At 39.5% G+C, this 27,161-nt stretch overlaps 1 protein-coding gene across 1 annotated transcript in view; it reads left to right on the top strand.

Moving 5' to 3' along the window:
* The window catches only part of FRMD7 (FERM domain containing 7), a 299,794-nt gene that overhangs the window by 73,705 nt on the left and 198,928 nt on the right, over positions 1 to 27,161 (top strand). Inside the window, exon 5 of the mRNA XM_053714655.1 lies at positions 18,673 to 18,751. Within this exon, the coding sequence (XP_053570630.1) occupies positions 18,673 to 18,751 (79 nt within the window). The remainder of the gene's footprint in view (positions 1 to 18,672; positions 18,752 to 27,161) is intronic.

Below are 27,161 nucleotides of genomic sequence, written 5' to 3'. Positions count from 1 at the left end.
TCTCTATTGCCCGTGAAACCACCACCTGTAGTTAAGTAGAGGCTTGGCTGGTGGAAAGAGGTACTCTTAGATAACAATTGTAGTGCTTTTTGGCTAATTTTATTCACAGAACAGCGGAGCAGAGTAAAAGCACGTCTGCTCCTGTTGCTGGGTGACTCCGCCACCCCTCACTGAAATTATTTACAAACAGCTTGTGCAATCATGGCACAAATGGTTGTAAATGCTTCTCTGGGATCCCCTTTGTTCAGAAATAGCAGACATATGTGGCTTTGGCATTGCTTTTTGGTAATTAGAAGGCTGCTAAATGCACACTTGTATTATGCCCAGCAGTGAAGATGTTAATTAGGTAGCTTTAGTGTATAGGTTACCCTCCCACCTGACATATCCCACCACTGATCCCCCCCTAATTCCTCTCAAACAGCTTTCTTCCCTCCCCCACCCCACAATGGTCACCCCCATCTTAAGTACTGGCAGAAAGTCTGCCAGTACTAAAATAAAAGGCTGCTTTATATATATATATATATATATATATATATATATATATTCTGCAGTGAGGGTTCCCCTCCTTACCACAAACTCCCTGATCACCCCCCAAACAGCTCTCTAACCCTCCCCCTCTATGTATTTGCTGCCATCACCCAGTTTGCCTCAATTTATATATTTTTTTAAAACATTTTTTCTGTAGTGTAGCTGCCTCCCCTCAATGGATCCCACATGGGATCCCCCTCATTGCCCATCCTCCCTCCTCCCTCTTCCCCCTCACTTTCCAGCTCTTTTTTTTTTCTCCTTACGTGTTGCGTGGCGTAGCGGGCCCACCCACTCCCGCCCTCCTCCCGTCGCCTCCAGCGATGGGCCTCCACCCGCCTCCCTCATTACACTCCCACCCACCAAAGATCGGCACCCCCGCTGTCTGATGCAGCGAGGGCGACAGAGTGGCCCTCTCTGCAAATCTATTTCTGCAGTGGCCCACTCGTGGGGCATGCAGAAATAGCGCAATCTCGCTATTTTTAGCGAGATCACGGCAGAGAGAAGCCTAGGACTGCAGCAACGTAAAGGTAACGTCGCTGGTCCTTAAGGGCATAACGGCCAGCATCGTACAGGGTACAGCGCTGGTCGTTAAGGGGTTAAAGCATACCCAAAAACAGGTTTAAATGGACAGATCACAGCACACACAAACAGTGCACACAACCTTAAAAAGAAAGCATACCCAACATGCACACAGCCTTAAAGGTACATTCACACTAATACAAGGAACCCAGGCTTAAAGGGATATGAAACTTAATTTTTTCTTTCATGATTCAGATAGAGCATGCAATTTTAGCAACTTTCTAATTTACTGCTATTATCAATTTTTATTTGTTCTCTTGGTATCTTTATTTGAAAAACAAGTAATAAAGGGACAGATCACAGTTTGCACAAACATGCACAAAGTCGTAAAGCAACAGGACAAGCACAACACAATGCGCACAGACTTAAATGGACAGCTCAGATCATGCGCACACAGTCTTAGAGGTACAGACACACCGATAACGCAAACAACATTTAAAGAGACATATCATGCCACATGCACATCCAAACATAGACGTAAAGAAACAGATCATAGTATGAAAAGACATAATGACAATGCACACAGTCTTAAAGGGACAAGGACAGCTCACTCCACATGCACAACATACACAAAACCTTAAAGGGATACATGCAAACATAATGCGCATTCCTTTTAAAGGGACAACTTATACCATACGTAGTCTAAATTGCATAATCAACAAATGGACAATAACAAGTAAATGCAATAGCACTTACTCTGAATTTAAAAGGAGCATTAGATTTTTTGTGACATACTTCAAAAGCTACATCTATTTCCAGCTCCCTGTATCATCTGACCGCCATTAGCCAATCACAGACTGATATATGTGAACTATTGCACATGCTCAGTAGGAGCTGGTACATCACAAAATGTGCATATAAAATTATTAATAACAATTTGGTACTGGCAGCAAATTGGATTATTTTTAAATGTATTGCTCTATCTAATGGTACAGATGCACATACACAATTGTGGGATGATGTCATGGCTGATGTCACTAGTGATGCCATTGATGATGCAATAAGTGGACTAGTAATGACACCATCAATGATGTAATGTGTTATGTCATCAGTGATTTATTGATGATGCCATTGCAAAACTCCTTAGGGGGATGGGGCAAGTTAAAGTTAAAAATGTCCATGCTTTTTAAGGTTTGATTATGATTTTAAAGGGACAGTACACTGTAACATTATTTTTCCCTTAATGTGTTTCCAATTACTTTTTTTTACCAGCTGCAGAGTATAACATGTATGAGATTTGCTTTATAAGGTTTATTTGTGTATATGAATTAGCTGATTTTGTGTTTTGAAGCAACAACCTAATACAAATGGGCTGAGCTTGTAGTATAATCAGATCTCATTAATTTATCACATTTTGTACATATACCTGCTTCTTTATCTTATATCTGTCCATAAACCAATCACCAATACTTGGAGACAACAATGGAAAATTAACATTTTATTACCTTATCTCTTCGATAACCCACTGGGAGTGCAATTTCTTCTACTAGCTGTGTTAACACAGCTTGGCCTTGAGGCCAAAAACTTTCAGGATGGGTGGGGATACCACAAGCTAAGGCCTAGATTTGGAGTTCGGCGGTAGCCGTCAAAACCAGCGTTAGAGGCTCCTAACGCTGGTTTTGGCCGCCCGCTGGTATTTGGAGTCAGTGATTAAAGGGTCTAACGCTCACTTTTCAGCCGCGACTTTTCCATACCGCAGATCCCCCTACGCCATTTGCGTAGCCTATCTTTTCAATGGGATCTTTCTAACGCCGGTATTTAGAGTCGTTTCTGAAGTGAGCGTTAGAGCTCTAACGACAAGATTCCAGCCGCCTGAAAATAGCAGGAGTTAAGAGCTTTCTGGCTAACGCCGGTTCATAAAGCTCTTAACTACTGTACCCTAAAGTACACTAACACCCATAAACTACCTATGTACCCCTAAACCGAGCTCCCCCCACATCGCCGCCACTCGATTAAAATTTTTAACCCCTAATCTGCCGACCGCCACCTACGTTATATTTATGTACCCCTAATCTGCTGCCCCTAACCCCGCCGACCCCTGTATTATATTTATTAACCCCTAACCTGCCCCCCACAACATCGCCGCCAGCTACTTAAAATAATTAACCCCTAATCTTCCGACCGCAAAGCGCCGCCACCTACGTTATCCCTATGTACCCCTAATCTGCTACCCCTAACACCGCCGACCCCTATATTATATTTATTAACCCCTAATCTGCCCCCCACAACGTCGCCGACACCTGCCTACACTTATTAACCCCTAATCTGCCGAGCGGACCTGAGCGCTACTATAATAAAGTTATTAACCCCTAACCCGCCTCACTAACCCTATCATAAATAGTATTAACCCCTAATCTGCCCTCCCTAACATCGCCGACAGCTACCTTCAATTATTAACCCCTAATCTGCCGAGCGGACCTCACCGCTATTCTAATAAATGGATTAACCCCTAAAGCTAAGTCTAACCCTAACACTAACACCCCCCTAAGTTAAATATAATTTTTATCTAACGAAATAAATTAACTCTTATTAAATAAATGATTCCTATTTAAAGCTAAATACTTACCTGTAAAATAAACCCTAATATAGCTACAATATAAATTATAATTATATTATAGCTATTTTAGGATTAATATTTATTTTACAGGCAACTTTGTAATTATTTTAACCAGGTACAATAGCTATTAAATAGTTAAGAACTATTTAATAGTTACCTAGTTAAAATAATTACAACATTACCTGTAAAATAAATCCTAACCTAAGATATAATTAAACCTAACACTACCCTATCAATAAAATAATTAAATAAACTACCTACAATTACCTACAATTAACCTAACACTACACCAGTGTTTTTCAACCAGTGATCGGAACAGCCAATAGAATGCGAGCTCAATCTGATTGGCTGATTGGATCGGCCAATCGGATTGAACTTGATTCTGATTGGCTGAATCCATCAGCCAATCAGAAAATTCCTACCTTAATTCCGATTGGCTGATAGAATCCTATCAGCCAATCGGAATTCGAGGGACGCCATCTTGGATGACGTCCCTTAAAGGAACAGTCATTCGTCGTTCAGTCGTCGGTCCGGATGGATGTTCCGCGCTGGAGGTCTTCAGGATCCTGCCGCTTCGCTCCGGATGGAAGAAGATCGAAGATGCCGCTTGGAGAAGATGTTTGCCGGTCCGGATGTCCTCTTCTTGCCGGATAGGAGGAAGACTTTGGAGCCTCTTCTGGACCTCTTCAGCACCGGATTATGGATCGCCAACCCCCGCTTGGGTTGGATGAAGATCTTGGAGCCAGGACGGATCGGTGATACCTGGATGGTGAAGACAAGGTAGGAAGATCTTCAGGGGATTAGTGTTAGGTTTATTTAAGGGGGGTTTGGGTTAGATTAGGGGTATGTGGGTGGTGGGTTGTAATGTTGGGGGGGGGGTATGGTATGTTTTTTTTTACAGGCAAAAGAGCTGAAATTCTTGGGGCATGCCCCGCAAAGGGCCCTGTTCAGGGCTGGTAAGGTAAAAGAGCTTGTAACTTTTTAAATTTAGAATAGGGTAGGGAATTTTTTATTTTGGGGGGCTTTGTTATTTTATTAGGGGGCTTAGAGTAGGTGTAATTAGTTTAAAATTGTTGTAATATTTTTCTTATGTTTGTAAATATTTTTTTATTTTCTGTAACTTAGTTCTTTTTTATTTTTTGTACTTTAGCTAGTTTATTTAATTGTATTTATTTGTAGGAATTGTGTTTAATTAATTTATTGATAGTGTAGTGTTAGGTTAATTGTAGGTAATTGTAGGTAGTTTATTTAATTATTTTATTGATAGGGTAGTGTTAGGTTTAATTATATCTTAGGTTAGGATTTATTTTACAGGTAAATTTGTTATTATTTTAACTAGGTAACTATTAAATAGTTCTTAACTATTTAATAGCTATTGTACCTGGTTAAAATAATTACAAAGTTGCCTGTAAAATAAATATTAATCCTAAATAGCTATAATATAATTATAATTTATATTGTAGCTATATTAGGGTTTATTTTACAGGTAAGTATTTAGCTTTAAATAGGAATCATTTATTTAATAAGAGTTAATTTATTTCGTTAGATAAAAATTATATTTAACTTAGGGGGGTGTTAGTGTTAGGGTTAGACTTAGCTTTAGGGGTTAATACATTTATTATAGTAGCAGTGAGCTCCGATCGGAAGATTAGGGGTTAATAATTAAAGGTAGGTGTCGGCGATGTTAGGGAGGGCAGATTAGGGGTTAATACTATTTATGATAGGGTTAGTGAGGCGGATTAGGGGTTAATAACTTTATTATAGTAGCGCTCAGGTCCGCTCGGCAGATTAGGGGTTAATAAGTGTAGGCAGGTGTCGGCGACGTTGAGGGGGGCAGATTAGGGGTTAATAAATATAATATAGGGGTCGGCGATGTTAGGGCAGCAGATTAGGGGTACATAGGGATAACGTAGGTTGCGGCGGTTTACGGAGCGGCAGATTAGGGGTTAAAAAAAATATGCAGGGGTCAGCGATAGCGGGGGCGGCAGATTAGGGGTTAATAAGTGTAAGGTTAGGGGTGTTTAGACTCGGGGTACATGTTAGAGTGTTAGGTGCAGACGTAGGAAGTGTTTCCCCATAGGAAACAATGGGGCTGCGTTAGGAGCTGAACGCTGCTTTTTTGCAGGTGTTAGGTTTTTTTTCAGCTCAAACAGCCCCATTGTTTCCTATGGGGGAATCGTGCACGAGCACGTTTTTGAGGCCGGCCGCGTCCGTAAGCAACTCTGGTATCGAGAGTTGCATTTGCGGTAAAAATGCTCTACGCTCCTTTTTTGGAGCCTAACGCAGCATTTGATTAAACTCTCGATACCAGAGTTAAATTTATGGTGCGGCCAGAAAAAAGCCCGCGGAGCGTTAACAGCCCTTTTACCGCCGAACTCCAAATCTAGGCCTAAATAAAGAATGTCAAATGCCAATATAAGGGTAATGGAAATACTTGTAAACAATTTAATACACTCCAGCAGGTAAAGTGGACCATTGGGAACAAATTAAAGGGGAGAACATTATTGAGTAAACTGTCCCTTTAAACTCAAAGATTTAGCAAAAAATAATTTATGTAGGAACTTACCTGATTAATTAATTTCTTTCATATTGGCAAGAGTCCATGAGCTAGTGACGTATGGGATATGCATTCCTACCAGGAGGGGCAAAGTTTCCCAAACCTCAAAATGCCTATAAATACACCTCCCACCACACCCACAACTCAGTTTAACGAATAGCCAAGTAGTGAGGTGATAGCAAAAAAGGAGTAAAAGGGCATACAAAAAGAGGAACTGAAAAATAATTGTGCTTTTATACAAAAAATCAAAACCACCATAAAAAGGGTTGGCCTCATGGACTCTTGCCAATATGAAAGAAATGAATTTATCAGGTAAGTTCCTACACAAATTATGTTTTCTTTCATGTAATTGGCAAGAGTCCATGAGCTAGTGACGTATGGGGATAGAAATACCCAAGATGTGGAAGTCCACAGAAGAGTCACTAGAGAGGGAGGAATAAAATAAAAACAGCTATTTCCGCTGAAAAATTAAATCCATACAAAAAAAATAGTCTGCCTTATAAATTTCAAGTAAAAAACTTAAATCATAAGCAGAAGAATCAAACTGAGACAGCTGCCTGAAGAACTTTTCTATCAAAGACTGCTTCAGGAGAAGCAAATACATAAAAATGGTAACATTTAGTAAATGTATTCAAAGAAGATTAAGTTGCTGCTTTGCAAATCTGATCAACCGAAGCTTCATTCTTAAAAGCCTAAGAAGTGGAGACTGATCTAGTAGAATGAGCTGTAATTCTCTGAGGCGGATACTGTCCTGCCTCCAAATAAGTCTTGTGAATTAAAAGCTTTAACCAAGATGCTAAAGAAATGGCAGAGGCTTTCTGACCTTTCCTAGGACCAGAAAAAACAACAAATAGACTAGAAGTCTTTCTGAAATCCTTAGTAGCTTCGACATAGTATTTCAAAGCTCTTACAACATCCAAAGAATGTAAAGATCTTTCAAGAGTATTCTTAGGATTAGGACACAAAGAAGGAACAAAAATGTCTCTACTAATGTTGCTAGAATTCACAAGCTTAGGAAGAAATTCAAACGAAGTCTGTAAAACAGCTTTATCCTGATGGAAAATCAGAAAAGGAGACTAACAAGAGAGAGCAGACAATTCAGAAACTCTTCTAGCTGAAGGAACAACACTTTCAAAGAAAGTAGTTTAATATCCAAAGAATGTATAGGCTCAAAAAGAGGAGCCTGCAAAGCCTTTAAAACCAAATTAAGACTCCAAGGAGGAGACATTGATTTAATAACAGGCTTGATACGAACCAAAGCCTGAACAAAACAGTGAATGTCAGGAAGATTAGCAATCTTTCTATGAGATAAAACAGAAAGAGCAGAGATTCAAAGTACTTGCAGACAAACCTTTATCCAAACCATCCTGAAGAAACTGTAAAATTCTAGGAATTCTAAAAGAATGCCAAGAGAATTTATGAGAAGAACACCATGAAATATAGGTTTTCCAAACCCGATAATAAATCTTCCTTGAAACAGACTTACGAGCCTGTAGCAAAGTATTAATCACTGAGTCAGAGAAACCTCTATGACTAAGCACTAAGCGTTCAATTTCCATACCTTCAAATTTAGCAATTTGAGATCCTGATGGAAAAACGGCCCTTGAGACAGAAGGTCTGGTCTTAAAGGAAGTGGCCAAGGTTGGAAACTTGACATCCGGACAAGATCCGCAAACCAAAATCTGTGAGGCCATGCTGGTGCTATCAGAAACACATGCGATTGTTCCATTATGATCTTGGAGATCACCCTTGGAAGAATAACCAGAGACGGAAAAATATAAGCAGGTTGGTAAAGCCAAGGAACTGCTAACGCATCCACCATCTCTGCCTGAGGATCCCTGGACCTGGAAAGGTACCTGGGAAGCTTCTTGTTTAGATGGGAAGCCATCAGATCTATTTTGGGAAGACCCCACATCTGTACAATCTGACAAAATACATCTGGATGAAGAGACCACTCCCCTGGATGTAAAGTCTGACAGCTGAGATAATCCGCTTCCCAATTGTCTACACCTGGGATATGTATCGCAGAAATTAGATTTCTTTCATCACTAAAGGACTGCGTGTCCCACCCTGATGATTGACATATGCCACAGTTGTGATATTGCCTGTCTGAAAATGAATGAATGATTCTCTCTTTAATAGTGGCCAAACCTGAAGAGCCCTGAAAATAGCACAGAGTTCTAAAATATTGATTGGTAACCTTGCCTCTTTAGGATTCCAAACCCCTTGTGCTGTCAGAGACCCTCACACAGCTCCCCAACCTGTGAGACTTGCATCTGTTGAAATCACAGTCCAGGAAGGATGAACAAAAGAGGCCCCTTGAATAATCTGATAATGGTCTAACCACCAAGTCAGTGAGAGTTGAGTGTTGGGATTTAAGAATATCAATTGTGATATCTGAGTATAATCCCTGCACCATTGATTCAGCATGCAAAGCTGCAGAGGTTTCATATGAAAATGAGCAAAGGGGATCACGTCAACAACTTTAAACAAATTTAGCAGCAAGGAGAAAAGCTGCTAAATGTGTTTAAAGTTGTTGACTACTTAAAAGATCGTAGTGGTTAATGTTGGCCTTCATTGGCATATAGTGCTTATAACTTTAACACGAAAGTACTTTAACTTTAGATCACTGATACTAGTTGCGAGCATTAAGCTCTATCCCCTACGGGGGTCTTTTTATCTTATGGTTAAAATTAAATAGTGTTTGGGTGGTTATTTAGCTAACGTTGGCCTCATTGGCAAATATTTACTTAACAATATAAAATCGCTAATTAGTGTACACTAGTTACGGGCAACTATAGCACGTATAAGGGACCCATTGGCATTTAATATCTGGTTGGGAGGATATAGCGGAGGAGCAACGTTCCACCTCTTCCTCTAATTTTCTATACTTGCCACGGTATTTGAATATCTGGTTGTGAGGACATAGTGGAGAAGTAACGTTCCACCTCCTCCTCTTTCTATACTTGCCACAATAATTGAATACCATTTTAAATAGGCACTAACATTGGGTAATATCGTTCCATCCAGTTATTAGACAGTTATATTGTTATGTGTGTTATACTCCCTGACGAGGGAGATATGTGGCAATAATAATAAATGGTAATTATGAGCAGATTTACTCTGCCTCTACTTGTTCTATAGTACTGCCGCTGAGAAACAATATAATTTACAAATAACCAATTTCTTTATATAGCATACATAACCTACCCAATTGTGTCCAGATTATATACTAAATATTTTACCATCTACGATCCAAAATATCTTATAAATATTGACCTCCAGGCTTTTTGCCTGACTTAGGAGAAATAGCAGTGCCCTTTATATGAAATTTGTTTTTAAAAAACACAATCACACACTCTTTCTATATTTGCTTTTAATAGTGGCATGGTCCACAGTTTTTATCTTTATATGATTAATAAATGTTATGTTTTATGAATGAATTATTGAACTCCTCTCACACATACCGTACTTCACCACCTAATTTTTCATGGTAATATGACCTGTAAGTGTACCCAAACAATGCTTCTTTTTCTTTACACTTTATGATAATTACTTAATTCAGGCATTAGGTACTACCTCCTGTTACACTTAGGACTGTACTAGAAGGTTTAGGTTGATATACCCTCTTTCCCACCTCCCCTAAAGGTTATTAGGGATACTTTTTTCCATGAATCGAAATGTGAAGATATGCATCCTGTAAGTCTATTGTGGACATGTAATGACCTTGCTGAAAAAAAGGCAGAATAGTCCTTATAGTCACCATCTTGAAAGTTGGCACCCTTACAAAGTGATTCAAAAACTTCAGATCCAGAACGGGTCTGAATGAATTTTCCTTCTTCGCACAATGAATAGATTTGAATAAAAACCCAGACCCTGTTCCAGAAGTGGAACTGGAACAATTACCCCTGAAAGCTCCAGATCTGAAACACACTTCAGAAAGGCCTGAGCTTTCACAGGATTTGTTGGAACATGAGAGAGAAAAAAATATCACAGGAGGTCTTATTCTGTCACCTATTCGATACCCCTGAGAGACAATATTCTGAATCCAATGATTCTTAACGGAATCTGCCCAAACGTCTTGAAATAATTTCAATCTGCCCCCCACCAGTAGAACTGGATTGAGGGCTGCACCTTCATGCAGTCTTGGGGGCTGGCTTTGGTTTCTATTCCAACTCGAAGATAGCTTCCAACTGGAGCCAGAGTTCTTAGGGGAAGGAGTGGTTTTCTGTTCTCTATTCTGACGAAAGGAACGAAATCGATTAGAAGCTTTAGATTTACCCCTAGATTTTTTATCTTGGAACAAAAAATCTCCCTTCCCCCCAGAAATAGTCGAAATAATAGAATCCAACTGAGGGACGTAGCAGTCTCTCTCATTCTCTTTTTTTAACTTGCAGTTGTAGCATATCCTGTGCACTAAGTTAAAATTATGTGTTGCTATAATTTAATCTGTTAATTGGCAGACAAATGGTGTCGCTGTATTATTAATATCTCATTCTGGTTGTGGTAATTTTTTTACTTTAAAGTATTGGTGAATCTCTAGTTATTTGTAGCTGTGCTTAGCTGAACGGACCTACTTAGTGTAATATATGGTTGGCAGACAATCGGTGTTGCCGTATATTAGAGAATGTTAGCCTGTTCAGTTTTGTCTACTCAACTGGTATTGTTAACCACAATTTGGAGTTCATTATTATACTGACCTTATTAATATTTTGCTAGTTATATACAACCATATAGTTATGCGACAGTAATAACCATCATAGCATGGGAAATTGATACGCTAGTCCTGCAAGTCCAACTGTAGTAATATTTTGCACCACTAGCCCAATAGTAGTAATACTTTATGGTGAGCCTGCTCACAGATACAGTAGCAATATATTCAATATCAATATAAACATTTAGCTGCTTTGATATGCCCATTGAGGCTGCCTATGCATAACACTGAGGCTATTGCACTCCTGATCATTACTACTAATACCATATATCTAGATAACTGTTATTATCACAGGAAGACAGGTTATTTAATCAAATAAAGACAACTAGTAATTCCTCTTCCTGCACCAGTTGTGCATTTTTGCTACTATGTTGAAATCTCTAATACCACTTACCATTTAGGCTTGGTATGCATTTTTCTTGCAATTAAAGGGACACTGTACCCAAAATTTTTCTTTCGTGATTCAGATTGAGCATGACATTTTAAGCAACTTTCTAAGTTACTCCTATTATCAAATTTTCTTCATTCTCTTGGTATCTTTATTTGAAATGCAAGAATGTAAGTTTAGATGCCGGCCCATTTTTGGTGAACAACCTGGGTTGTCCTTGCTGATTGGTGGATAAATTCATCCACCTATAAAAAAGTGCTGTCCAGAGTACTGAAACCAAAAAAAAACTTAGATGCCTTCTTTTTCAAATAATGATAGCAAGAGAACGAAGAAAAATTGATAATAGAAGTAAATTAGAAAGTTGCTTATAATTGCATGCTCTTTCTGAATAACAAAAGAAAAAATTTGGGTTCAGTGTCCCTTTAAGTATCCCACCTTACTCGTAGGATTCTATGCAGTTATATGAATATTACTTTCATAAGCGCAGTTCCAAGTCTGGTCATTTCTTGGATCTGGTTATGTATTAATATACGTGATTTCCTATACATTATATGACCAATAAGTGACTTCCGCACCACTTTATTTCAGTATAATACAGTGGCACCCCCCCCCCCTATTTTGGGAAGATAATTTGCATAGTTTGAAACTCCATATATGAGACAAACTTACTGGCTGTTTTCTAACTCCATAATATTAAACGTGATACATTGCAACAACTGGTGATACAGCAACTCTGTGATTATGTTGCACAAGATAGTCCTACTCTGTGTTTTTATGTTCAAATTAGTTTTAACCCCTTCATCCGGAGAAGAATTATATAAAATTTTCTTCCACTGTCCTCATTTCGTTTACCTTTACATAGTGTTGTCGAGTGCTATTCAGGTACATACTCTACCAGTGTTTCACTGGTCCCTGTTTCTCAAGTTTATCTTTCATGTACAGCACCAGTCCTATATTATACCTTTATATAGTCAGATATATGTTAGTATCTGACAGGTTATTTATATATCTCTTAGGAAACAACACATGTAGTGCCATAGTTTTTCTTCCTCTCTTTTCTCCAGTAATGGTATAAGAGTATATCGTCGATCTGAAAAGGGAGGTAGGAGATGAATCCCCAGGGCAGATAACAGAGAACCCTTGAAAAAGATTTCCGGTGAGAAAAACCATAAAAATCAATAGGCGATACTCTCTTCACATCCCTCTGATAAACACTTTACTCTGAGAGGAATTGGGCTTCAGAATGCTTAGAAGCGCTTATCATAGAAGAAATCATAAAAATCAAGCACAAACTTACTTCATCACCTCCATAGGAGGCAAAGTTTTGAAAACTGAGTTGTGGGTGTGGTGAGGGGTGTATTTATAGGCATTTTGAGGTTTGGGAAACTTTGTCCCTCCTGGTAGGAATTTATATCCCATACGTCACTAGCTCATGGACTCTTGCCAATTACATGAAAGAAAAATATATGTGTGTGTGTGTTTAAATCATTTCGGTAGTTTGCAGTGCTGTTTGACATTTGTCTCTTTATTTACATCAAAACTAATACAAGTATATAGATATATATATATATATATATACAGGTGGCCCTCGTTTTACAACGGTTCAATTTACACCGTTTCAGAATAACAACCTTTTTTTCCAGTCATGTGACTGCTATTGAAAAGCATTGAGAAGCAGTGCATTTATTAAAATAGCCAGTAGGTGGAGCTGTCCGCTTGTGTTGCAGCAAAGCCAAGCAAGCTGAAATTAATCAGTTTAACCAGACCTGAGCTATCGAGCAGATTTCAAAGGAAAAAGATCTTCATGTCTATAAATCAGTCCATATTGGAATGCATAGAAAGAACTGTTTGCAGAAAAATGCAAGTGAAGTCTGTGTTGTGTGACTATTTTATTAGGTTTATAATATTGTTTAGCAAATGTTTTTGTTCATTTAACTTAGTTTAATTATATATTCTGTGTTGTGTGATTATTTTATTAGGGTTATAATGCTGTTTAGCATTTAAAGTCTAAATTTCAAAGCTTTAAAAATAATTAGATGTTACTTATGACAATTTTGAGAGGGGCCTGGAACCTATCTCCTTCACTTCACATTGACTTACATTATAAACTGGGTTTCAATTTACAACGGTTTCGATTTACAACCATTCCTTCTGGAACCTAACCCCGGCGTAAACTGAGGGCTACCTGTATGTATATATATATATATATATATATATATATATATATATATAACAATAATTAAAATTATGGAGAGGCGAAAAGTGAGTTTAAAATCCTCCACTAAATGCAAAATATAGAGAAAATAACTCATTGTGTAAACCATTTACAAATCTAAACAAGTCAGAAGACTTGCTTTAATCCCAGAAACTCTCTGACTACACTGTTTCCAATGCAGCAAAGGAATCTGGGTAAGATATGCAAATGAGGTTCACAATGACTCACTTTTTTACTTTTAGCCTGCTTTTTCAGACAGACTTCCCTTTACGCCATAGCACTGCTGCATTACACAGCTTTTATGCTTAGCTAGGGTTAGTACAGTGATTCAGACCAATCCCAGGACAGCTGTTTCGTGGTTATTGCCACTCATCAGCTGGGAGTAGGTTGAATCACTGCTTGGAAAAGTTCATTTCTGGGGGAAATTCAACAATAATTAAAATTATGGGGAGGCGAAAAGTGAGTTTAAAATCCTCCACTAAATGCAAAATATAGAGAAAATAACTCATTGTGTAAACCATTTACAAATCTAAACAAGTCAGAAGACTTGCTTTAATCCCAGAAACTCTCTGACTACACTGTTTCCAATGCAGCAAAGGAATCTGGGTAAGATATGCAAATGAGGTTCACAATGACTCACTTTTTTACTTTTAGCCTGCTTTTTCAGACAGACTTCCCTTTACGCCATAGCACTGCTGCATTACACAGCTTTTATGCTTAGCTAGGGTTAGTACAGTGATTCAGACCAATCCCAGGACAGCTGTTTCGTGGTTATTGCCACTCATCAGCTGGGAGTAGGTTGAATCACTGCTTGGAAAAGTTCATTTCTGGGGGAAATTCAACAATAATTAAAATTATGGGGAGGCGAAAAGTGAGTTTAAAATCCTCCACTAAATGCAAAATATAGAGAAAATAACTCATTGTGTAAACCATTTACAAATCTAAACAAGTCAGAAGACTTGCTTTAATCCCAGAAACTCTCTGACTACACTGTTTCCAATGCAGCAAAGGAATCTGGGTAAGATATGCAAATGAGGTTCACAATGACTCACTTTTTTACTTTTAGCCTGCTTTTTCAGACAGACTTCCCTTTACGCCATAGCACTGCTGCATTACACAGCTTTTATGCTTAGCTAGGGATAGTACAGTGATTCAGACCAATCCCAGGACAGCTGTTTCGTGGTTATTGCCACTCATCAGCTGGGAGTAGGTTGAATCACTGCTTGGAAAAGTTCATTTCTGGGGGAAATTCAACAATAATTAAAATTATGGGGAGGCGAAAAGTGAGTTTAAAATCCTCCACTAAATGCAAAATATAGAGAAAATAACTCATTGTGTAAACCATTTACAAATCTAAACAAGTCAGAAGACTTGCTTTAATCCCAGAAACTCTCTGACTACACTGTTTCCAATGCAGCAAAGGAATCTGGGTAAGATATGCAAATGAGGTTCACAATGACTCACTTTTTTACTTTTAGCCTGCTTTTTCAGACAGACTTCCCTTTACGCCATAGCACTGCTGCATTACACAGCTTTTATGCTTAGCTAGGGTTAGTACAGTGATTCAGACCAATCCCAGGACAGCTGTTTCGTGGTTATTGCCACTCATCAGCTGGGAGTAGGTTGAATCACTGCTTGGAAAAGTTCATTTCTGGGGGAAATTCAACAATAATTAAAATTATGGGGAGGCGAAAAGTGAGTTTAAAATCCTCCACTAAATGCAAAATATAGAGAAAATAACTCATTGTGTAAACCATTTACAAATGAACTTTTCCAAGCAGTGATTCAACCTACTCCCAGCTGATGAGTGGCAATAACCACGAAACAGCTGTCCTGGGATTGGTCTGAATCACTGTACTAACCCTAGCTAAGCATAAAAGCTGTGTAATGCAGCAGTGCTATGGCGTAAAGGGAAGTCTGTCTGAAAAAGCAGGCTAAAAGTAAAAAAGTGAGTCATTGTGAACCTCATTTGCATATCTTACCCAGATTCCTTTGCTGCATTGGAAACAGTGTAGTCAGAGAGTTTCTGGGATTAAAGCAAGTCTTCTGACTTGTTTAGATTTGTAAATGGTTTACACAATGAGTTATTTTCTCTATATTTTGCATTTAGTGGAGGATTTTAAACTCACTTTTCGCCTCCCCATAATTTTAATTATTGTTGAATTTCCCCCAGAAATGAACTTTTCCAAGCAGTGATTCAACCTACTCCCAGCTGATGAGTGGCAATAACCACGAAACAGCTGTCCTGGGATTGGTCTGAATCACTGTACTAACCCTAGCTAAGCATAAAAGCTGTGTAATGCAGCAGTGCTATGGCGTAAAGGGAAGTCTGTCTGAAAAAGCAGGCTAAAAGTAAAAAAGTGAGTCATTGTGAACCTCATTTGCATATCTTACCCAGATTCCTTTGCTGCATTGGAAACAGTGTAGTCAGAGAGTTTCTGGGATTAAAGCAAGTCTTCTGACTTGTTTAGATTTGTAAATGGTTTACACAATGAGTTATTTTCTCTATATTTTGCATTTAGTGGAGGATTTTAAACTCACTTTTCGCCTCCCCATAATTTTAATTATTGTTGAATTTCCCCCAGAAATGAACTTTTCCAAGCAGTGATTCAACCTACTCCCAGCTGATGAGTGGCAATAACCACGAAACAGCTGTCCTGGGATTGGTCTGAATCACAGTACTAACCCTAGCTAAGCATAAAAGCTGTGTAATGCAGCAGTGCTATGGCGTAAAGGGAAGTCTGTCTGAAAAAGCAGGCTAAAAGTAAAAAAGTGAGTCATTGTGAACCTCATTTGCATATCTTACCCAGATTCCTTTGCTGCATTGGAAACAGTGTAGTCAGAGAGTTTCTGGGATTAAAGCAAGTCTTCTGACTTGTTTAGATTTGTAAATGGTTTACACAATGAGTTATTTTCTCTATATTTTGCATTTAGTGGAGGATTTTAAACTCACTTTTCGCCTCCCCATAATTTTAATTATTGTTGAATTTCCCCCAGAAATGAACTTTTCCAAGCAGTGATTCAACCTACTCCCAGCTGATGAGTGGCAATAACCACGAAACAGCTGTCCTGGGATTGGTCTGAATCACTGTACTAACCCTAGCTAAGCATAAAAGCTGTGTAATGCAGCAGTGCTATGGCGTAAAGGGAAGTCTGTCTGAAAAAGCAGGCTAAAAGTAAAAAAGTGAGTCATTGTGAACCTCATTTGCATATCTTACCCAGATTCCTTTGCTGCATTGGAAACAGTGTAGTCAGAGAGTTTCTGGGATTAAAGCAAGTCTTCTGACTTGTTTAGATTTGTAAATGGTTTACACAATGAGTTATTTTCTCTATATTTTGCATTTAGTGGAGGATTTTAAACTCACTTTTCGCCTCCCCATAATTTTAATTATTGTTGAATTTCCCCCAGAAATGAACTTTTCCAAGCAGTGATTCAACCTACTCCCAGCTGATGAGTGGCAATAACCACGAAACAGCTGTCCTGGGATTGGTCTGAATCACTGTACTAACCCTAGCTAAGCATAAAAGCTGTGTAATGCAGCAGTGCTATGGCGTAAAGGGAAGTCTGTCTGAAAAAGCAGGCTAAAAGTAAAAAAGTGAGTCATTGTGAACCTCATTTGCATATCTTACCCAGATTCCTTTGCTGCATTGGAAACAGTGTAGTCAGAGAGTTTCTGGGATTAAAGCAAGTCTTCTGACTTGTTTAGATTTGTAAATGGTTTACACAATGAGTTATTTTCTCTATATTTTGCATTTAGTGGAGGATTTTAAACTCACTTTTCGCCTCCCCATAATTTTAATTATTGTTGAATTTCCCCCAGAAATGAACTTTTCCAAGCAGTGATTCAACCTACTCCCAGCTGATGAGTGGCAATAACCACGAAACAGCTGTCCTGGGATTGGTCTGAATCACAGTACTAACCCTAGCTAAGCATAAAAGCTGTGTAATGCAGCAGTGCTATGGCGTAAAGGGAAGTCTGTCTGAAAAAGCAGGCTAAAAGTAAAAAAGTGAGTCATTGTGAACCTCATTTGCATATCTTACCCAGATTCCTTTGCTGCATTGGAAACAGTGTAGTCAGAGAGTTTCTGGGATTAAAGCAAGTCTTCTGACTTGTTTAGATTTGTAAATGGTTTACACAATGAGTTATTTTCTCTATATTTTGCATTTAGTGGAGGATTTTAAACTCACTTTTCGCCTCCCCATAATTTTAATTATTGTTGAATTTCCCCCAGAAATGAACTTTTCCAAGCAGTGATTCAACCTACTCCCAGCTGATGAGTGGCAATAACCACGAAACAGCTGTCCTGGGATTGGTCTGAATCACTGTACTAACCCTAGCTAAGCATAAAAGCTGTGTAATGCAGCAGTGCTATGGCGTAAAGGGAAGTCTGTCTGAAAAAGCAGGCTAAAAGTAAAAAAGTGAGTCATTGTGAACCTCATTTGCATATCTTACCCAGATTCCTTTGCTGCATTGGAAACAGTGTAGTCAGAGAGTTTCTGGGATTAAAGCAAGTCTTCTGACTTGTTTAGATTTGTAAATGGTTTACACAATGAGTTATTTTCTCTATATTTTGCATTTAGTGGAGGATTTTAAACTCACTTTTCGCCTCCCCATAATTTTAATTATTGTTGAATTTCCCCCAGAAATGAACTTTTCCAAGCAGTGATTCAACCTACTCCCAGCTGATGAGTGGCAATAACCACGAAACAGCTGTCCTGGGATTGGTCTGAATCACTGTACTAACCCTAGCTAAGCATAAAAGCTGTGTAATGCAGCAGTGCTATGGCGTAAAGGGAAGTCTGTCTGAAAAAGCAGGCTAAAAGTAAAAAAGTGAGTCATTGTGAACCTCATTTGCATATCTTACCCAGATTCCTTTGCTGCATTGGAAACAGTGTAGTCAGAGAGTTTCTGGGATTAAAGCAAGTCTTCTGACTTGTTTAGATTTGTAAATGGTTTACACAATGAGTTATTTTCTCTCTCTATATATATATATATATATAACCTTTGTCAATAAACTTCATGCAAATATTAGAAGATGTATTTACACTAATTGAGTGACTAAGATGAAGAATTGTAATTACCTTTTACTGTCCTTCTTGAACATAAACTCACAGAAATATTTTGTTTTTAAGATCCTAAGGAGACCATTTTTAAATTTATGGTGAAGTTTTTCCCAGTGGATCCTGGCCAGTTGAAGGGAGAGCAGACAAGGTAATTCACTTCCTTGTATAGAAATGTTCTTGTACAGCACCAGCTGGAGGTCTAATATTTCCTGTTCATTTTACAAAGGAGAACTTTAAAAAAAAAAAGAAAGTTCAGAAGATGAGAGATAAACTCTAAAGTTGTTGACAAGTTCAGAGGAAGTATGAACAGTATGAATGTATACACTTTTACAGCGCTGCTCTTTGATGAACACCATAACAACAGAAGTTGGCAGTGGTGCAAATAAAACAGTGAATTATAGAATGTGTCTATTCTTATAAAAGACATAGCTAAAATAGTGAGACCTGGTCAGGCTTGAAAAAAATGAAAGTATAGGAATGGCATTACAGTCTAGAAAAGGACAATTAAAAAACACTTGTGAAAAATGTGCTTGTTTTGCGTTCCTTATGAGGCCAAAAAGTAAATCTCTAAACTGGAAATTCTGCAAATCTAATAACTCGTTTAGACAATTTGCAGCATTTGGAAAGCCTAAATTACACATTTTGCTTTTAGGGAGTGTAGGACAAAGCAAAATGTTAACACAAAAGCAAGAATTTACATCTAGATTTACTATTTACTAAAAAGTGATTTTAGTATTTAAAGGGTCATTATAGTCAAAAAATGACACACCCTAATTCATTACATGCTCCAATTCATTAGAGTGTGACATATTAAGACTAATGACCTTGCACCTATATGTGTTTAACCACTGCAAAGTGGTTAAACACATAGTAGAAGTCACATAGTAGAAATAGTGCTCAGGATCTGCAAAGCACTGCTGGTCCTAAACGGAAACTGCCATGATCCAACCAGCAGCACTAGTTACATAGCTGGGTTGTGAGACTAGTGCTGTTGATTGGGCAGTTTCCAGTCAGGACCCGCAGTGCTCTATGAATCCAGAGTGTTACTTTTACTATTTGGTTAATTCTTTTGCCGGGGTTAAACACATAGAGGTGCAGGGTCACTAGTCTTAAAATGACATACTAATGTAATACAGAATGTAATATTGCGACTATAAATTACTTTGAGACAAGAAACCTTTGTTTGTGTTACCCTTGTATTTTTAGTGTACAATGGATTTTTTCTATTGTGAATAAAAATTACTTTTTGTTTTTATAAGATATGAGGTTTTCCTGTCAGTCAATGAGTAATGAATGAGTAGGTATGCAATATGTATTTGATGTTAGTTTCAATATCAATTTAAACAGTCTTAAATAAAAAAAAAGAGACAAAGATGAATAAGAAATGAACAGCATCCATTAATATCCATTAGAAGCATTTTTTTTGCTATATGGGTTTTTAAAGAATGATTCTTTAAAAAGTTATAAGCACCTGAGTGATATATTTTCATGTGAATCTTATAAGCCAATCATATTGGGATAGGGTCATTCCCACTGCAAGTTCAACCCCACATAAAATACCACAGAATACTCTCCAATTTAACCCCCAAGGTTTCATCTAATCCTAATGTAGTAACCTATCATTACCACCATTTTATTTTAGTCTTCTGAGATATTTAATCTTGATTGAACCAGTTACCCATCCTTTATTATTATCATTATCAGGTATTTGTAGAGCGCCAACAGATTCCGCAGTGCTGTAAACATAGTCAATATACAGGATAGCTTTTGCAGGGATCGAGTGGGTAGAGGGCCCTGCCGAGAGTTTCACTGTTGTAGTCGGCTCTTATGAAGGCGATCTGCAAACAACTGGGCTCATAGGCTTACATTCTAAGGGGTTTAAGGGGAAAGCAATGGAGTTAGGAAAGGTTAGTGTTGGTTGTAAGCATCCCTGAATAGTAGAGTTTTTAGGGAGCGCTTGAAGCTGTTAAAACTAGGGGAGAGTCTTGTGGAGCGAGGCAGGGAGTTCCACAAGATGGGGGGAAGTCTGGAGAAGTCCTGTAGACGGGAATGTGAGGTAGTAACAAGAGAAGAGGAGAGGAGGAGATCCTGAGCTGATTGAAGGGGACGGGAGGGAGAATATCTGGAGACAAGTTCTGAAATGTAGGGGGGAAAAGTGCAGTTGAGAGCTTTGTATGTCAGAGTGAGGATTTTGTGTTTAATCCTAGAGGCAAGAGGAAGCCAGTGAAGGTATTGGCAGAGAGGCGCAGCAGATGAAGATCGACGAGTAAGGAAGATGAGTCTGGCAGAGCAGGGGCGTATTATGGCCTAGGCCAACAAGGCCGGTGCCTAGGGCAGCAGATTTGGAAGGGGCAGCACATCTGCCCTATCCTCTTTCTAAAAGCCAGCACACAGTACAGTGAGCGATAAAGTGCAGGCTTTTACAGAGAAGACAAGGCACGTGCACTGATTAAGGTCGCTCTTCACAGGCAGTGCGTCTTTAAACTGTTGCTTCATTTAGAGTCACCAGCATTTTTGCAGTGGAAGCATTCTTGGTGAGAAACTTGCCTGGGGATATGCTTACAAGGTGAAGAGAAGACCTTGTGCCAATATGCTGCCTCCCCATGTCAGCTGTGGTGGGTCTGCAAGCGCAATGCTTATTGCAGGTCTTAGTAACTAACAGACTGGATGCGCATGTGCACTGCTTAGATCAGCTTGTGATGTCTAATCATAAACTCTCAGCGCTAATGTGTGTTAGCTACTAATAGCTAGCTTTCTCTGCATTCAGGAACCCACAGAGTAAATAGTGAAGGACACTTAAAAAGTTTCATTACTTGAATGATGGTAATTACTGTATGGTAATTACAGTATGTTGTTGCATGTGAAGGGCAGTGATTGTTTCAAAGTGTATTCTTCTTTCCCTTTCTCCCTCCCATCCTACCTCAACTCACTCACTCCCTCCATTCTTTCTTTCACTCCCTCCCTTCTTTCTCTCAACTCCCTCCCTTGCTCCCTTCTGTCCCTCCATTCTTTCCCTCCCCCTTTTCTTCTGTCTCTCTTAGTTGTATCTTGTGTAAGGAAATGTCTAATTTTAGTGATGTTTTTAAGGTGGAAGCGGCAGGCTTTAGCCAAGGACTGAATGTGAGGAGTGAAGGAAAGATCAGAGTCAAGTGTGACCCCAAGACATCGGGCATGCGGTGTAGGAGTAATGATGGAATTATCAACAGTTATAGAAATTTTGGGGGTGGAGACATTGGAAGAAAGGGGAAAAATAAGGAGTTCAGTTTTGGAGAGATTTAGCTTAAGGTAGTGAGAGGACATCCAAGATGTTTTAGAGATGAGGGAAATATACCAGTGCTGAGGGAGAGGTTGAAAATGTGTGTGAGTATGGGGGTGAGGATAGAAGAGAGGGAGGGGAGTAGCTGTGAGGGGATGGGGTCGAGGGGACAGGTAGTGAGGTGGGAGGACAGTATAAGGGCAGAAACTTCATCCTCGTTAACAGGGGCAAAAGAGCTGCATTTTTTGATATTTGGGTTTTGGATGATTGTGAGCTTTTGAGGGGGTGGGAGATTGGTAGTATGTTGAGAGCTGATTTCACTTCTGATAGAGTCAATTTTGTTTTTGAAGTGGCTGGCAAAATCTTGAGCTGAGATAGAGGTTGTATTAGGAGGTGGGGGTAGGCGGAGAAGAGTATTGAACGTGGAGTACAGACGTTTTGGGTTAGAGGAAAGAGTAGAGATGAGATTAGAGAAGTATTGTTGCTTATAGAGATTGAGGGCAGAGTAGTAGGAGTTCAGGATGAACTTGTAGTGAAGAAAGTCAGCTGAACTCCGAGATTTCCTCCAGTGTCGCTCAGCAGTACGGGAACATCTGCGTAGGTATTGTGTCAGAGGAGTATGCCAGGGCTGATGATGAGAGTGTGGTTTCAGAGCTATGGTTGGAGGGGCCAGATTGTCAATGACCGATGTAAGGGTGGAGTTATAGTGGCAGATAGATTGGTCAGGGCAGGAAAAGGAGGTGATGGATGAGAGGAGAGGTTTGAGAGAGCTAGCGAGCTGTTGCATATCTAGTGACTTAGTGCTTCTGTGAAGTTTGGTGTAAGGAGTAGAGGGAGGGGGAGTTGTAGGTAGGGAAGTGATGTTGCAAGTTAGGAGATGGTGGTCAGAGAGAGGAAAAGGGGAGTTTGTTAAATTTGAGATAGTGCATCGATAGGTTAAAATCAGGTCAAGGGAATGACCATCTTTGTGAGTGGGAGAGTCAGTCCATTGTGACAGGCCGGAAGAGGAAGTGAGTTGAAGAAGTTGCTTTGCAGAAGAGGCAGTGGGATTGTCAAGAGGGATGTTAAAGTCGCCAAGAATGAGGGAAGGGGTGTCTGAGGAAAGGAAATAAGGAAGCCAGGCAGCAAAGTGATCTAAGAATTGAGTTGGGGAGCCAGGGGGGCGGTATATGACTGCAAAACGTATAGAGAGGGGAGAGAATAACCGAATCATGTGTGCTTCACATGAAGAAAATGTGAGTGAAGAGAAGGGCTGTATTTGTTGAAAGGTGCAACAAGAGGAACGTAAAATACCAACACCACCTCCTTGTCTAATGCCAGACCTAGGAGTGTGGCTGAAATGGAGACCCCCATGTGACAGTGCAGCAGTGGATGCTGTGTCTGAAGCAGAGATCCAGGTTTCTGTAAGAGCCAGAAGGTTAAGAGAGTGGGAGATAAAGAGATCATGGATAGAAGTAAGCTTGTTGCAAACAGAGCGAGAGTTCCAGAGTGCACAAGTGAAGGGGGAGGTGGTTTTAGATGTAAGAGGAATGTGGTTAAGGTTACCAGAGTTTTTTTTATGAAGTCTATTGAAAGGCACACAGGGATGTGAAAGGCTAGGAGGTTGAGGGGCACCTCTTTCCTTATTTTTTTTAGATTAAATGGGCCAGGAACTGAAGACCCTTGACTGGTAGCTTCAACCAAGCAAGAAGTGCTCTTTTTTGCAGTGCAATTATTGTTGTAATCAAGACTAAAGACTATGGGGTATATTTATCAAGCTCCTTATGTCTCCTTGTTTCCGGAAAACTGCTGCTCCATAACTTGTCCACCAAAACCTAACACCCTTAGAAGTGCAGAAACCCAATCGCATTTTCCCAAGTGCGCTAACCTGACATGAAATATTAATATTTCACATTCCAATGTTCTTCACATAGAAGAATATGTTCTATTTATTCTTAAATACATTTTTCTATGTATATATCTGATGGTGGTTTGGTAAAATATATTTATATATATATATATACACACACACATATATATATATATATATATATATATATATATATACACATACATAAACATGAACACACACACACACACACACATATATATATATATATATATATATATACATACACACACACATATATATATTTGTATATATATATATATATATATATACTGTATATACATATATATACACACACACACACACACACACACACATCCATGCGATATAGAGGGCACTCACAGGTCTTGATAATTTTTATGATTGTATTCATGCAACAATCACATAATTCAAGTCAACGTTTCGGCTCCACACATGAACCTTTTTTTAAAAGGCTCATGTGTGGAGCCGAAACACCGACTTGAATTATGTGATTGTTGCATGAATAAAATCATAAAAATTATCAAGACCTTTGAGGGCCCTCTATATTGTATGGATATGTATGAAAATTATCTGAGGAGACACCCGGGCGAAAAAGAATAACCAGTAAGGTTGTAGTTCATGGATTGCAGAACATATACATATATCTATATATACACACACACACACACACACATACATACATACATACACACACACATATATATACAGGGAGTGCAGAATTATTAGGCAAATGAGTATTTTGACCACATCATCCTCTTTATGCATGTTGTCTTACTCCAAGCTGTATAGGCTCGAAAGCCTACTACCAATTAAGCATATTAGGTGATGTGCATCTCTGTAATGAGTAGGGGTGTGGTCTAATGACATCAACACCCTATATCAGGTGTGCATAATTATTAGGCAACTTCCTTTCCTTTGGCAAAATGGGTCAAAAGAAGGACTTGACAGGCTCAGAAAAGTCAAAAATAGTGAGATATCTTGCAGAGGGATGCAGCACTCTTAAAATTGCAAAGCTTCTGAAGCGTGATCATCGAACAATCAAGCGTTTCATTCAAAATAGTCAACAGGGTCGCAAGAAGCGTGTGGAAAAACCAAGGCGCAAAATAACTGCCCATGAACTGAGAAAAGTCAAGCGTGCAGCTGCCAAAATGCCACTTGCCACCAGTTTGGCCATATTTCAGAGCTGCAACATCACTGGAGTGCCCAAAAGCACAAGGTGTGCAATACTCAGAGACATGGCCAAGGTAAGAAAGGTTGAAAGATGACCACCACTGAACAAGACACACAAGCTGAAACGTCAAGACTGGGCCAAGAAATATCTCAAGACTGATTTTTCTAAGGTTTTATGGACTGATGAAATGAGAGTGAGTCTTGATGGGCCAGATGGATGGGCCCGTGGCTGGATTGGTAAAGGGCAGAGAGCTCCAGTCCGACTCAGACGCCAGCAAGGTGGAGGTGGAGTACTGGTTTGGGCTGGTATCATCAAAGATGAGCTTGTGGGGCCTTTTCGGGTTGAGGATGGAGTCAAGCTCAACTCCCAGTCCTACTGCCAGTTTCTGGAAGACACCTTCTTCAAGCAGTGGTACAGGAAGAAGTCTGCATCCTTCAAGAAAAACATGATTTTCATGCAGGACAATGCTCCATCACACGCGTCCAAGTACTCCACAGCGTGGCTGGCAAGAAAGGGTAAAAAAGAAGAAAATCTAATGACATGGCCTCCTTGTTCACCTGATCTGAACCCCATTGAGAACCTGTGGTCCATCATCAAATGTGAGATTTACAAGGAGGGAAAACAGTACACCTCTCTGAACAGTGTCTGGGAGGCTGTGGTTGTTGCTGCACGCAATGTTGATGGTGAACAGATCAAAACACTGACAGAATCCATGGATGGCAGGCTTTTGAGTGTCCTTGCAAAGAAAGGTGGCTATATTGGTCACTGATTTGTTTTTGTTTTGTTTTTGAATGTCAGGAATGTATATTTGTGAATGTTGAGATGTTATATTGGTTTCACTGTGAAGTCGCATCTTTCCAGAGCTCCAGGAGAGGAGATTATAATCCGCTGGTTATTTCTCCACAGCCACAGCTCCCAAAGCTACAACAATTGATTTTGTGTCCCAAGGCACAACTTTATTCACTCCAGCTGTATTAATGACCCTAGGGCAGGAAAAGGACAATTGAGGCCTGTAACAGCGGTGACCGTACAGGCAGCGTCCCCCCCTGGCTTGCCAGGGTTTCTAACCAGAACTCAATATTCCTGAAAATAACGGTAGCAAAGTTAATCACCTACAAGCTTTATCGTAGGAATAAACCGCAGAATATCATAGAGAACGCAGACAGAGGATAATGGCGACTTTACCTATCGACACGTGGGCTGAAAATCTCTGCATCATGCAAGATCCAATCCTCCTCCAGCTGGAGGCTATATTTCAACCATTAATTGACAAGGCACCTTCGGAGCTGCAACTACAACTTCTAATGGGTAAAATACCGCTTACACCGTCGAGTGCTCCAATAGCCTCAATACCCAAGATCTCAAGTAAAGGCCTTCTCTTAGGGCCTAAAGAGGACATGTCACGTAATAAGCTATTGAATGGGGATCTGCACAAGCCGCCCAGCCGCCCAGCCGTACAGCAGTCAACTCTCAGAATGACACCTACCCGCTAGCAGAGAATAGCAACCGGTCATATCTCCATGCGACATATCACCCATCAAAGATGGACTTACCGACACAGGGTATCACCGCTCTTTACCATATGCCTGATATGAATCCACATGGGACTAAGTTGAAAAGCTTGGCTACCAGCGCTACTTATCCTTATAACACACAGCAAACTTTTTTCAAGCCTCTGAAACCCTGGGATCCTAACGGGACAGCAAGATCGCCTGTACAACAAAGGCCAAGGTCAGAGCGGCTGCCCCGGGGCCTTGGGTGGGGGCCTTGGGGGGCCGTACACTTAGGGACATTAAAGCCTCCTTCTTTTGGCGGTCCTTCAGACTTTATTTTAGATCTTAAACCACTGCATTACGATCCCCACAGGCTTCAAATTTTATTAACACCCGGTGGCTGAATAAATCCAACTCTATACACGAGCCAAAAAGCTACAGATTGGCTGTTACAGGCATAAGTTTACTGTCACAAAGTCCTGTTTTATGTCTTACACCTTATAATGACATATTCAAAAGCGCTAAGACAGCATGTTTAATCTCTTTGAATTTTGTCTGTGTTCTATATTGGTTTTTTAGCAAGTTGCAGTTTATTAGTAATTTGCTAGATCTTTAACTTGTTCACACTTTCATATTTAGCTACGTTTATCTCACTTCAGGTTTAAATGACAAGGGGGAAAAGTTATTATATGATGAGGCTACCTGTATGTATTCACTAAAGGGGAAAAGAAAGATGGAAAGGTACAGCAGATGATGTTTTTGCTATTA

This window comes from Bombina bombina, chromosome 1 (assembly GCF_027579735.1).
Source record: "Bombina bombina isolate aBomBom1 chromosome 1, aBomBom1.pri, whole genome shotgun sequence".
In the NCBI taxonomy this organism is placed as follows: domain Eukaryota; kingdom Metazoa; phylum Chordata; class Amphibia; order Anura; family Bombinatoridae; genus Bombina; species Bombina bombina.
The sequence above is the reverse complement of the archived record's forward strand: the minus strand, read 5'-3'. Positions and strand labels throughout refer to the sequence as shown.